This window comes from Stylophora pistillata, chromosome 11 (assembly GCF_964205215.1).
Source record: "Stylophora pistillata chromosome 11, jaStyPist1.2, whole genome shotgun sequence".
NCBI classification, from domain to species: Eukaryota; Metazoa; Cnidaria; class Anthozoa; order Scleractinia; family Pocilloporidae; genus Stylophora; species Stylophora pistillata.
In genome coordinates, this window is record NC_142529.1 from 31,126,147 (window position 1) to 31,139,794 (window position 13,648).

The following is a 13,648-nucleotide window of genomic DNA, read 5'->3' on the forward strand; positions in this document are numbered from 1 at the left end:
ACCAGTAAAATACTGTATCGTCCCCCAAAAAACGTATTTCCGCGGTGCCCTTCCAGTGCCTGTAGTGACTTTAAAGAATGAGAAACTTTACTTGATTTGTTGTGGATCATTTGAAAGTGTAAGTAATTTTGCCAAATTTTCTTACTTTATATTTCAGTCTTTGCACCACTGTTGATACTTTCTTAAGCTGAGGAAAACATTTCTTAAGAGTATTTTCTCTCCAGAACTTCAAAAAGTATTAATATTAAAAAATATTAATAGTAATAGTAAAGTTTTCAGAGTTATGATTAGGTGATGATGAATTCTCTGTTTTCAGCTGGCTATCACAGAAGACCAGAAAATTTTCAACTGGGGAAGAAGTCCACACTTCTTTAGATATTGCATGGTGAGTGGGAAAGTTTTGGTTGGTATTTGCTGGCTAAACCAGGTCACCTCACCCAGTGTATTTTTCTATACTCTAGAATTTACCAGTTCTTCCTTTATTGCACTGATTAGATCTTGTGGAGTGTGAACAAACAATTAATCTTTGAAACCTGACAAGTTCAAGTGGCTTGGAAGGTTGAGCTCCCTTATAGATATCAATCCATTTCCATTGTGTTGTTTCACATTCCTCATGCTTACAGAGTTCTGGCTTCCCTAACCAGGTCACCCTAGCTGTAGAAAGTACTTTGTCTCCCTTTATTCTGAAAAAAAAAATTGTCAATTATGTCTATGTGTATGTCTTTCACTGGAGTATTACAGTTACCTTCTATAATCAGATACAGTTCTTAATCTCACCATCCCAAAATCCTATCTTGGTTGCAAATGCAAACTTGGGATTTTACCTTCTGTGAGCCTCTTCACAGGCAGCTGATAGGTCAGGGAAAAATGAAGAGTTCAAGTTGCTCGACATAGAGGTTGCCTCTGAAAGAAGGAGAAAGAAAGTTTTCAAGGCAGTCCACAAATTTGTGGACATGTGTAAATTTAGACATATATATAAACACAGAATTAACCCCGTCCGAAAGGCCTGCACCTCATAGATTGCTGTGAAATTTCAGGAACCCTTGGCAAGGCTGAATTTCTGTCTCACCACCACCTTCAATCTCAAAGGTGACCTATTTACCCCTCCATGAAATGATATTGCAAGAATTTTAAAATCCTATGTGGACATGCAGAGTTACACCTTGAATCAGACCAAGGGATGTGGCTATACCAGGGTAAGAAAGCAATTGTCTGGTGGTAAGAAAAGAATATAGGCTCATTCCACAGAAAATTTTTCATAAACAATACTAGAATTTACCTTAATCTAAAACTAATGGTTGCCTGCAGCTCTTGTGCCTACATGGAGTATATCAATTGTATTGAGTGGTGAAAAAGCAAAAATTAAAAATTCCTACCACTGAAAGGATGTACCATGAGTAGAACATCTTCCTTACCTGGTTCATGTGCATCAGTTCTTGAGTATAACGATAATCCAGTCTAGAAATGAAATATTCAAGTATAAGATTGATTCAGACTCCTTCAATCACTTATATAGTTGTTTCAGTATAAACTAAAACAGTGAGACAATATACAGCTTGGTGGTTAATTTGAGTGGTTTAATATATATATTGATTAATATATATATATATATATATATATGTATATATATTTTTTTATCTTGGGACGTAGTATATAGTACATGGATCCCACAACTGTACCTGTTTACAACACATTGCAATATCAAAGCCTTCAGCCCAGCCCTTTCCATTCCCCCATCCCTCCCCCCCCCTATAATATTTTTTTCTGGGTAATTTTCAAATCAATTTTCCTGTTTGGTACCAATCCAGACAAAATCTCAAACATAAATGAGTCAATGTGAGTTTGACCACCAGAAGAGATTGAAATAGGGCATATCCAAGACTTAATATACTTCTGTTTCATAGTGAGGGTAAAGGTCAAGTGATGGGAGAATTTGGTTTTGCAGTAAGCCTTATTATCAAAGCATGAATGTTTGGAATTCAGAAATGGATCGTTCTTGTCAACAAAAAGCACTAAAAAAGTTTTGTTTTTTGTTACAGGACTTAGGTCTTGCTCAAAGTGCAGCAACTGCCACTACCACTCCTTCACCAATGGGTTTACTTGCTCATCAAATTTATAGAAAAATGTGCAATAAAGGATATGCTAAGCTAGACTTTTCATCTGTGTTCCAGTTCCTGAAGGAAGATCAACATTGAGATAGTTTATTTATGTTAGCTATTTTTTTAGTTGACACAATTTTAATGCGAGGCAATTCTGGAAGAATAGGTTGTTTTGCCATGCTAATTTATTTGTAAACTAGTTGCTCTAGGTGTGGAGAATGGCAGACAAAAGTACTGTTAAAGGTGACTTGGAGATGTCACGAATGATTGGAAGGTTTTCACTCCCATGTCTGGAAATTTGGCTTGATGCAAACAGATATACCTTTAATAGAGGCTAAATGGGGCCAAATGGCCTCATTATTTACTATACCATTCATCCATTCATGTCAAAAGCAAAATGAAAGGAAAGTGGTCTTCTGATCAAAGGGTGTCAGCAAGTTGTTAGGTACTTGCTGTAGTGTAAGTTACAAAAAAAATTTCTAAACTTTTACACAGTAAATTTTGGTCCATGTCATCTGTAGTTAACTTCAAAAAGACAGACATTGCCATATCTGAGGCCGGTTGAAACATTTGTGCATCAAGTTGATGAATTCATTTTGTAACTTAGTCATCCTCAGCATTACCACTGGTCATTCCAGGTGGTTCAATAATCTTCACCAAGGGATCAGATTAATAATTTCTTTACCGCTCAGCAAACAGTATTATTTTTGCCATTGCACTATTTTGATACAGCATGCCCAATATACCCAAGGTGTCAAGTACATGTATACACAAAGTTACTTGGGGTGGTTGTTTTCAGGATCTACTGAAACAGTTCTTTTTATTGATTAACATTTTGATCATTGCATGACTGCAAGAAGTTGCCACCTCGGTGGTCTATCACTGGCCTTAAGGCATAAGTATTAACCCTTTCACTCCTGAAATCTCAACAGTAACTCTCGTGGATTTTCAAAGGCTGGATGGTACTATTCACTGAATAAATCTCTACTGGGCGGGTAGCGGAGTGTGTTTTGTTAACCCTTCTCCACTGAATTGCGATGTATCTGTTGGATATCGTTTTTCACCGATTGAACAAATAGACTTTGGTTTTAAGGGTAAGGCTTGCTGATTGGTTTTATGCTGTTTTTTAAAGTCCTTGGCAGCCATCCTTTCAAATGTCTGGCAAAAATGCGGAAGCTCTGTGTGAAATCCCATTTAATGCCTGTAAAGGGTTAAAGCAGTTTGTTAGCTCAGCATTGACTATGGAAAACAGCCATTTCAGTGGGTATTTCCTGTATCAATAAAGATCTAAAAACAGACAGGTAAACTACCAGAAATTTAATTTTGTACTATTAGTGCAAAACAAATAAACTGGCAAATTTAATTCTTTAGTTAGTATGAAATGTGATACATAATACTAATTAATATTTTACAATTGTTGAGCACTTTGTTTCATTCCTCACATGCACAGAAATGTGTCCATACCCATCTTGGAGAAAACAAAACAGGACTCTAAAAAATTGTAACTCAAGAACATCAAGCCCGACTTCAGTATCCGTATTCTCCACATTTCTCTCTATACATTTCCTTTGTTTGGCAATCAAATCTTAGTTTTTTTTCTTTATTCTCATGATCCTAATGAATGATTCGGCAGTATCACTGTGTGGAGATATTAGATGCTGATTACTCTTAAGGGTTTGAAAAGTCAACCAAGGGCTTTCTCTGTTTGTTTGGTCCCCCTCTTCCTTTCCCCGTTTGTTTTCATGAAGTTTGCTTGAAAACTACTTCTCTTTCACCATAGCAAACCTTTCAACAATCAACAAAAATGCACATTTGCCTGATTTTCACAGCTACATATGAAGATATATCTTTAAAATCGAGGTTGACACTCAAGCAAGAATACTTGCATTTCCAAGGAGAAACTCATTTTAGATCTTTAAAATTAAGTAAAAAAGGGTTGTTTTTATATTGTTGCATTAACTTTGACAAAATTATTGAAAATACACATTTGAGAGGAAACCTAGAACTATATATTTACATGAAAAATTACACTTTATTGAGGCAACAACAACATCATCATCATTTCAAGATTATTAAAAGAAATATTGACACTAAAATTATTAGGTACCTTCTTGGAATTCATTCTGTTATGAATTGTATCCTTTTCCATTTTTTTCACAATTGGTACAGATCTCAGAGAAATGCCCTTAATATGCAAGCTAAACTTTAATTGCCAATGTAAAACATTAATATACAGATGACATATTACTCAAATTGTTCCCAATTGATGATATAATATGGTAAAATAGTTACAAACAGTTAATAACTGTAACCTTGGTTTGTTATTTGAAAAAGCAAATTTTGTCATGTATTCCTTGGTTATGTTGGTACTGACATAATTTCCAAAAAAAATAAGTGCGATAGAGAATAAGAGCTGTAGTAGAAAAGGAAAAAAAAGATAATGTCCCTCTCTGTTTCAAATGGGTTTCTTTCTTGTACAACTTAACAGGATTGTGGCTCTGCTTAAACTGATTGGGTACTTTCAGCCCATGTAGATTTAGCACCTATTGCATATGGTAGTCTACACTTAAGTGCTCTATCAACATTAAAATTGTATGCACTACCATTTCCAAACGCACTCTGCATAATGCTTGTCCTCTTTGCCACACAACCAGCACTAGTATGGTAAATACTTTGCTATTGCTCACTGGAACTAGAGATATTTTAGTATATAATCCTTGGTTAACCATTCTGTTCCTTGGTGTAAGCTGGAAGGCCATAAACTACAGGAGATGCTCCTATCAGATATTTCAGTTTACAAGCTTGTCGCGACTGGCTTAGTACTTGTGGTAACGAGAAACAAGACCCAGATTGAAGCCACTGTTTCAGCAGCAATTCACTGAAGCGATCAATGTCTTTGTCAGTAACATCCCACAAGTTAGCAACGATGGCTGGGCTGAAAGTGAATACATTATAAATAGATTACATGCTACATATCTATACAGTGAACCATAGAGTAGAGCTATGGTCTTTGAAGAATAACTAGTTCCTTGAGGGTCTGGTCCAAGAAAAGGGAGTGCCCAACCTATAAGGAAAGCAAAGTTATACGAGTTTCCCAATGACAAAGGTCAATAGCAGTTGACATTTGGGTTCAAATCAGGACTTGACACTAATGGTAGCCAACTAGCCACACACTTGTAGAAATTCAGTTTTGGCCAGTGTTTTTCGATTTTCACTAGCCAGTGTAGCTAGTAAACAAACTGAAATTGTCATAACATCTAACTTGTCACTGGCCACTTGGCTAGTAAGTTGAAAAGTTAGTGTTGAGCTCTGTCAAATAGAGCCAGAGGTTTCAATAAAAGCTGGTTATCAGCTGTCTATCACTGCCCATGAGTCCTCTTACTGCTGTCTATTGAGCCTGCGAGCTGGCTCTCATGTTTAAGTCTTGCCTTAGGACCCCTTTTCCAAGGACAGCTACCCACTACTATATCAACAGCTGCTTAAGCAAAAAGCTGTTGAAACCTGCAATATAGCACATCAGTAAAAGACTTTGTAAGGGAACTGACACACAAGAAATGAATGCCAAAGACATACCAGCCTGCCAGAAGATAGATTAAGGCCATCCCCCTTGGCTCACACTCTCCACCAACCTAATGAATTAAAATAGAGTGGTTACTTATAAGCCCCATGCCTAGTCTCAACCAACTACACATCTGAACCAGACAATTGGACACTTCCTTTGCCTTTTTTTGGTTTGTCAACAACAATTATGTGATAATGTTTTTCCTTCGCGGTCAGGAATAAACTAACCTGTAGTTTTCCCGAACTGCAACCCATAAGCAGAGTAACAGCTCGACAATCCAACCTTTGAATGTCATCACCCTGCAGAAATTCACGCCCAGTGCCATGACCAAAATATCTAGAAAGAATATTGATGCCATGATTAAAGCAACAACAACAAAACTTTCTACTGTATATACCCTTGTCTGAAAATGTTTATCGCATCTAGAACTAATAAGTATGGGATCATGTTTACTGCAGGTGCTCTCCACTGATATATCAGTTGAGAGTCAGTCAACACTTGGGTGACACTCGGTCGATAGTCAGTCGGCACTTGGTTGATGGTTGGTTCACAGCTGGCCGATACTTGGTTGAGACTTGGTCGACAGTTGATGGTCAATATCTTTACCGATACATTGACCAACTGTCAGCCAAATGTCAACCAACATATCGGTCAAATGTTAACTGACTCTCAACAAATAATTATGTCAACCGATGTATTGGTTGAGAGCACCTACAGTAAATATGATCCTTAATATGTGTAACGGTTGTATTATGGACCCAGTTTAGCAGCTAAGCAACTGCAACTCACGCAAGAGCATCAAATGTCATATAAAAAGGGTCATAGATACTGATTTCACTTCTAAAATAAAAGAAAACACCATCTCCCCTGTTTCAGTTGTAATTTGCATATAGTTCAGTCAATGTAGCATAAATCATTACTGGTAGTAACTGATATAGACATATCAGAATGATAATAACATGGGTCATCCAACTTAATTAGTTACAGAAGCAAAATTTCAAGTATGTATAAAAGAAACCCAAAGTATCTTTGTCTCTATCTTAGTCAACTTATTTAACATTCAAGAGTCATGATTCTCAGTATTTCAGCACTAACAGCTCTGCAAATATCCAACCTCTACGACCTTTTAAATTCTCTACTTTGTCAATGGCAGGCTAAGAAATCTTCAGGGTTTCAGAACTAGGGTTTATTTTGGAGGTATGCATATCAGAGGAGTGTGAGGGGAAAGTTCTTTTCAAAAACTTTGTAAGAGCCAAATGATAATTCTTTACATTCCCTCTGATCTGCTGTATACATTTCTTGGTAGAGAACTTGTAATGTTTAAAGATGGAAGCTGACATTCTCAAATGGAGGATAATATAACCAGTACATGACAGTTTTTGTTGGGGAGAGGGAGAGGGGTAAAATGGAGACTGATGAGAGATAGGAGGCATACCAGAAGCTTGATGTTCTAGACAGAGGGGGCTCATTTAAAAGGAGATTTACTGGAGTGTTTTTAGTTATTCACGTGAACAGGTCATGGACAGTCAAAGCTGACTGGAGACCCTAGAATAGTGCAATGGACTCTGGGTTGAGAGGTCTGGGTTTGAGTACTGGCTGGGTTAGTGTGTTGTGTTTGTGGGCAAAACACTTTACTCTCACAGTGCCTCTCTTCCCCCAGAAGGACAAATGGCTTCTGCCAAATTGTCAGGTGGGGGGGGGAGGGTGAGTGGTAATACTCCTAGTTAGCTGTGTGGGCCAATAGGCCCCTTACTGGAGCCTTTACAATAACTCACATGAACAGGTCATGGTCAGTTAAAGCACTCCTGAACTGTTCCTGTGTGGGAGCCTTTCCTGTGATACCTTGCCATCCATCTTCGCTGCAAGTGACAACAATTATTCATATAAGCTGCATTATACAAGCATTTTGATTGGTTCGTACTTGTGATCTATTAAAAAACAGGTGCAAGAGTAATGTCACAATCAACAACATTTTGCTTTCTTATCCTTTAAAACCATTACATGTTGCCAAAATGCCAAAATCAGTGACACACTTGGCTGGGCTTCCTGTGTCACTTTTTGTTCTTACTACATTTTGATGTCATCTGTGATCTATTACTAAACAGACACACAGCAACATTGAATCTATTTGTTCAGTTTATAATATATTGGTGTTACCTCTGTCAACTTGTATAGCCTAGTGTAATATATAAGAAACACAACATCAGGTCTTTCTTCTGTTTCATTTGCTTCAATCGTTTGCTTGTGTTTTGTACCTTTCAAACCACTTCTGAAACATTTTCTGGGTGTTGGGTAGGTTATTCTGAGGATTGAGTGCATAGAATGTTTTCTCAGGATCAATCTCAGGCAACTGTCTTTGACACGATAACTATCAAGAAAAATGCAGAAAAAAATATTAACTGACAATGAATATCAAGGTATTAAAAGCTAAGAATCTGGCACAAAAGTTGTTGTGGTAGGCAACCACATTTCAAAAGACCTTCAATCTATTCAATCAATTGACAATTTTTCCTGTATGCTTACCTTGGCTAATAGATAATGAAATGACAAACACTTTTTTTGTATCAGATCACAACTTCTTTTCCTAAAATTACAAAACTATTATTGTAAGGGAGAATTATGCTCCAGAAACCAAATGAGCCAGTTCTTTACAGAAGGTCTAACCCAAACCATGGTTTACACAGTCAGTGGGCATCAGGGTTGATATAATTAATTAAAATAAATTTCTTTCCACTGTTGACAGCATAGCAGAGATAAAAATCAAGATGGTTCTGGGAGAAAACATGACAGTTCTTTGAGAAACAAGTCAGGTCTTCAAACTTTCAAAGACCTCTTAATGGAATGTGTACCTTGAAAAAAAGAAATTGCAGAGATGGGACCCTTGTCACAGGTTGGTCAAACAGGATCGGTACGCTTTCCCATGGAAGATGCTGAATATCCTATGAATCATAAAATACAGATCAGTTTGATGTATAGATATGCCAGAAATTGACTCTGGTTTCAAATATTGTAGAAGAGTATGTCCCAATACTGAATGAGTTGATAAGTAAGATCTGCTACCACAATTTAGGCACACATCTTGCAATTACAGCATATGTGTGCATGCCCATAAATCTACTTTAGTGTCTGAACACCTTGAATATAATGGTGAGCAACCAGTACCCATTAAACTAATGTTGCATATGACCACTTTTTAAACTAATATGGAATGTCAGTCCATTACAGATGCCTTTTCCCCCACCCTTGTGTTTGGCTAAGCTTTGATTCCTTGACAGTTCACCAACATCTATTTACAAAGAACCCACATATTGGTTGTTCAGTTGTCAGGTCTTCAGAGCTAGAGCTAGAATACATTTAATGGCTGATTACTAAACAAATGTAAGACCTAAAATAGCTGGCTCTTACTTTTCCAAGAGTTAGGATTACAGGATGACGAGGAATTTTCTTTGCAGAGTGACCTCCAGACCTGAGAAGGAATTTTGTTGTCATCAATAATTTCTCGAGAGTACAAGTAATGAAGGTGAGAAAGAAAATTAACCTTTATGTTCCCTTGAACCTGTTTATGCAGCTTTTCATGTCTGTATCTTCAAATAGCTTGTCAGTGAGGTTCTGAACTTCATCAAGTAGCTGAAACACGCAATGTGAGAGAACATGAAATGAGAGATGATTCCTTAAGGGCCAAGGCTGAGGAACCTCTCTTTGTCTCTAGTTGCTAAGACTAAACACATTCTCCTGTCAGGCAATTGACGATGATAAACCAATAGAGTGCAATTTTATCAAACACCAAATAATCAAAACAAAAATAATCACAACAGCTTATTGCAATACAGGTTGAGAAGAAAAAAACCAGAGGGTTGTTATGTCTAGGAAACACAAGTGGACCAAATTACAATTTAGTTAATGTAAGTAGTTGCTAAATCTGACTTTAGCCCTTCATTAGAGTGAAGAGTTAGCCCTATGCTTTGACAAAAGCAGTGAAATTCCAACTTACTTTAGACACTTGATTATGAATTCTTTGATTGGAACAAAAATTTTCTTGTTCTTACTTTTTCAAAAGAAGGTAAGGTAGCATCCATGGCAGTAATTTCAATCAGTGCTTCAGCAGTTTCTTTTCTTGACAAGCAAAATGACGAATCTATGAGGACCTACAACAAACAAAGGACACTTACTAATAAAAATATTAATAATGACAATGGGATTTATCTGGCGGCATTCCATGAGGTGGTTCTTCTTGTCCACTGGTTTAAAGTGAAACGCTGAAATGTTGGTTTTTGTGGAGGGAGGAAAACCAAGGAACCTGTATAAAAACCCTTGGAGCAAGGACATACCGACCCACATACCACATATGACACCAGGTCTGGGAATTGAACCTGTGGAACAGCAGGGAGGTGAGTGCTCTTGCCACTCAACCATCCCTAGTTTCCATTCGGTTACTATGCAAGGTTTTGCTACTTCAATTGTCATCTTTGGGTCAAGCACCAAAGAAGATGGCACACAAATCATAACAAAGATTGATGGACAAAACATTTTTCATACAATCTGCCATCCTTATAACTCGGGAAACTCTGATTGATTCATGCACAACATACTTCAAGCAAATGATTATCAAATCGGCATCCACACAGGATTAAAACTTTCTCTTCCAACTCTCTGGCTAAGGATGCTATTGATTCACGTTACTCTTCATCAATAGGCCGACCAAGAGGAACTCCTCTCCATCTTCCAAGCCAAGAACCTTCAAGTTTCTCCAAAAGGTTCTAAAGAAATGACCATAATTATTACAATTTAGACTTACAGTCATGTCATAGGAGAGGATACACATTCATTGCTCGTGAGAGTTGAAATGCTGATCACCTTCATTCTCCTGTCAAGCCTTGTCCTTAGTGTCCACCACTCGGTTGTGTTGTTAATATTCATGCTTTTGATGCTGTCATTCATTATGTCTATAAATTCCTCCAATACACCAGACTGGAACAGCTTTGAAAGATCCATAACAACTTTGTCTCCCTTTACAAAATAAATTGTTTCAGTCAATAGTTAATTTACTTCACCAACCCTGTTCTTGTGCTTTTATCATTACTTACAGACTTTCTAGTGGTTAAATGAGAAATTATCTACTAGTAAGCTCAGGTTACCCCCAGTGTTTTGTCAGATATCCAGACAGTTTGCTCAGACATATTTCTAGTGATCTTCTAGAATAAAGAGGTATTGTGAGAATTCAGTGTTTTACCCAAAAACCCCTTATGGTGACCTTGGACAAAGCTTACACCTGCACTACAGAATCTCAACTGACTGTAAGCTACTACCTCCTCCAACGTAGAGGTTTGAGGTCCACTCTCCCTAAATACAACAATAGAGTAACCGCAATATAACCAAGTTGTTACAAACACATCGACATACAGTGCAATCCTTGTTCTGTGCTTCTCCAGATGTTGTGTTAATCTTAACCACAGCAGGATCACAGTCAGCCCTTACCCTGCAGATCAGCAGTTCTCTGTCCTTGCTTACTGGATGTGTGAAGGTTTCCAAAGTGCAAACAGTCCACTCTAGAAAACAATAATTCTAATTTCTTACATTGTCAATATCACACAATAGGATTATTGCCAAATTCATTATTTGCTCAACGTAATAAATTAAATTTCAGTTCTACTTGTCAAAGGAACTAAAAATTTATGGCAAATGTAATCATCTATGTGTAGCATGAGCTGAAGAATTGGGAAGAGTCAAATGATGTGGTCTGGTAACAAAAAGTTTTTGACAAAGTCATTTTGCTTAAAGAGTTATGTTAAATTAGTGACCATTACATTTCCCTAGAAAAAAATATTCTCCTGTTATAAGAGTCACATTGTTCTACAAACCAATCCTGAGAAAGTTGAACAGTTAAACACTTTCTTTGAAGCTGGTTTGGCTGCATAACACAGCTGAAAGCTCGCTATTGCTTGTAAAATAACTATCATGTACCTTTAGGCATGTTCTGCAATAGGGAAATTTCTTCAGGAGTGAAGAGACCTTGTTTGTATCTCTCCGTTGCACACAAGGAAAACTTCATGATGTTTCGAGTCTTGATCAGGGCAGCCAATTTTTGGTGAGCAGTATTAGTTGAAGAGTCATCAAGTGACAAGGAGGAAAGACGTTCTGCAAGCTTCACCAGATCTCCTTTGTTTTCCTAACAGACAAAAAGGAAATAACAAAATAAAGAGAAATCTACTTGTAGATTTATTAAGTTCCCTGCTCTGGCATCCCATGTTCTAGTTCCCTGTTATGACATCCCATGTCTTACAGTAGTTCCCTGTTCTGGCATCCATGTTCTAGTTCCCTGTTCTGTAATCCCCTGTTCTGGCAGCCATGTTCTAGTTCCTTGTTCTGGCATCAAAGGTTCTAGTTCCTTGTTTTTGCATTCCATGTAAAGGAGCAGATAAACTTTGAGTCACTTAATGCCACAGTAATTGGGGATACCAGTAAACACGGACAGTTGTGTGCCATGTCTAAGAGGTAAAAGCATCCAACTGAATTTCACAAGGTCACGAAAAATCTCCCTCTTTTGTATACATAACAAATAGAAGTCTATCAAATGCAACAGTAGCTACAAGTACTCACAAGCAAAGGTGTTATCATATATACCAAAGGTTTAGAAAAATCCTTTGCTATTCTCCTAAAATAACAAAATCACAGGGATTCAATTGAAAATATCCCTGGTCACTAGTCAGTGAGGTCATCTTTAATTAATTTGAGTTGAAACTTCAACTTAAATTAACAAAAAGGACGTAAACTTTGCCATTATAGTATAGATGAGTGTTCTACAAACTAGTTCCAAGTTAAGCTTTAGAGGTAAACAATTCCCCTTTGGCATCTTTACTATAGCTAAGATATCTTGCTCTATGGGGACATAAGAAGTTGAAATGAAATTTGTTTATACATTTGCCGTAATTGCAAAAAAAAGAAAAAAATTTGAAAAATAACTGTTTTGCTGATTTGGACAAGGCAAATTTACCAATTACCAGAAGATTAATTCAATGTTGAATTCACATCAAGGGAATAAAACAAAAGAAATTAACCCTTCATTTTCAGCACAACTTCATCTTCAACAAACAATTTTTAATATCTTACTTTATTCTCTTTCCTGTTCTGGTAACAGCTTGATGTCTAAGAGTAACAGACAAGGACAGTTAATATTATCCTCAAACAATCAGTCTCATTCTATTCTGTTTGCCAAACGACAAACAAAAATTCCATTCGAAGTTGACACCATCATACACTTTCCCTCAATACACCTCAGAGGAATAGCAACAACCTTTGTTGTCCATTCGACCTTAAGGATATGGCAAACCACAACTCTTCCTTTTAGACTTGGTAGTTGGTTTTGGTACTTATCCAGAATTCAAAGTACTGCAAAGTAGCTGCATTCCAACTGGCGGTTACACTTTGCATTTCTACAAGATGCTTGATGGCACTTTTCTTGAACCTTTACATAATTAAGGACACAGCCATATTCTGATTGCCTTTTTCCAGAGAAGCTAACAGTAAAGTTATTTCATGCTGTTACTCGTTTGTAACTCTCACTGTGATACACTGTTCCATGGATTTGGCATCGCTTAAAAGACCACACCTTTCCCCAACTTGGTAGTTCTCTTCTTAGTGCCTTCCATTCTGCTTCAGAGAGGATCTCTGAATTAATGGCAACTTTTTCCAGTGCCCTGATCACAAAGATCCTCAATTCAAACTCTTCAGTTTTGGACTTGGAACATCAAATTAATGATAATTAAGTGTCAAAAAGGGGTTAGATGGACACCACAACCTTACATCATGCACAGATATTTACTAAAACTCTTGCAAGCTTGTAGTTATATTTATAGGATCAATGCATATGGGTTTGCTCAGAGCAATTTGTGTAATAGACATTTCCTTTTCAAAAAAGAGAAAATCCCAATGATATCTCTCTTGTAACTCTCTTGTTTAAAGATTGTACTATCTGTGATAAAAAGTATTA

At 37.1% G+C, this 13,648-nt stretch overlaps 2 protein-coding genes, 1 long non-coding RNA gene and 1 pseudogene across 4 annotated transcripts in view; 1 reads left to right on the forward strand and 3 right to left on the reverse strand.

Moving 5' to 3' along the window:
* Positions 1–47: 47 nt before the first annotated feature.
* On the forward strand, positions 48–3,469 carry LOC148721176 (3-hydroxyisobutyrate dehydrogenase, mitochondrial-like). The gene is made up of 4 exons (XM_088739574.1): positions 48–118; positions 317–385; positions 1,038–1,196; positions 2,040–3,469. Exons 3-4 carry the CDS (start codon positions 1,149–1,151, stop codon positions 2,193–2,195), a joined length of 204 nt encoding a protein of 67 aa, XP_088595700.1. The 5' UTR covers positions 48–118; positions 317–385; positions 1,038–1,148; the 3' UTR covers positions 2,196–3,469.
* On the reverse strand, positions 335–2,031 carry LOC148721177 (uncharacterized). The gene is made up of 3 exons (XR_015993474.1): positions 1,416–2,031; positions 825–903; positions 335–683 (listed from the first exon to the last, which is right to left on the reverse strand). It is a non-coding gene; the product is annotated as an uncharacterized LOC148721177 (long non-coding RNA).
* Positions 3,470–4,285: 816 nt separating the features above from the next.
* LOC148721178 (separin-like) lies at positions 4,286–8,239 on the reverse strand. The gene is made up of 6 exons (XM_088739573.1): positions 8,185–8,239; positions 7,917–8,029; positions 7,437–7,520; positions 5,889–5,997; positions 5,673–5,728; positions 4,286–5,034 (listed from the first exon to the last, which is right to left on the reverse strand). The coding sequence occupies exons 2-6, from the start codon at positions 7,937–7,939 to the stop codon at positions 4,821–4,823; spliced, it is 486 nt and encodes a 161-aa protein (XP_088595699.1). The 5' UTR covers positions 7,940–8,029; positions 8,185–8,239; the 3' UTR covers positions 4,286–4,820.
* Positions 8,240–8,509: 270 nt separating this feature from the next.
* Positions 8,510–13,648, reverse strand: part of LOC148721179 (uncharacterized) — a 7,088-nt pseudogene continuing 1,949 nt past the window's right edge. The window contains exons 6-15 of the transcript XR_015993472.1: positions 12,769–12,804; positions 12,259–12,313; positions 11,623–11,827; positions 11,062–11,207; positions 10,516–10,668; positions 10,251–10,418; positions 9,708–9,806; positions 9,200–9,288; positions 9,067–9,127; positions 8,510–8,600 (exon numbers count right to left, since the gene is read on the reverse strand). The product of XR_015993472.1 is annotated as an uncharacterized LOC148721179 (transcript). The remainder of the gene's footprint in view (positions 8,601–9,066; positions 9,128–9,199; positions 9,289–9,707; positions 9,807–10,250; positions 10,419–10,515; positions 10,669–11,061; positions 11,208–11,622; positions 11,828–12,258; positions 12,314–12,768; positions 12,805–13,648) is intronic.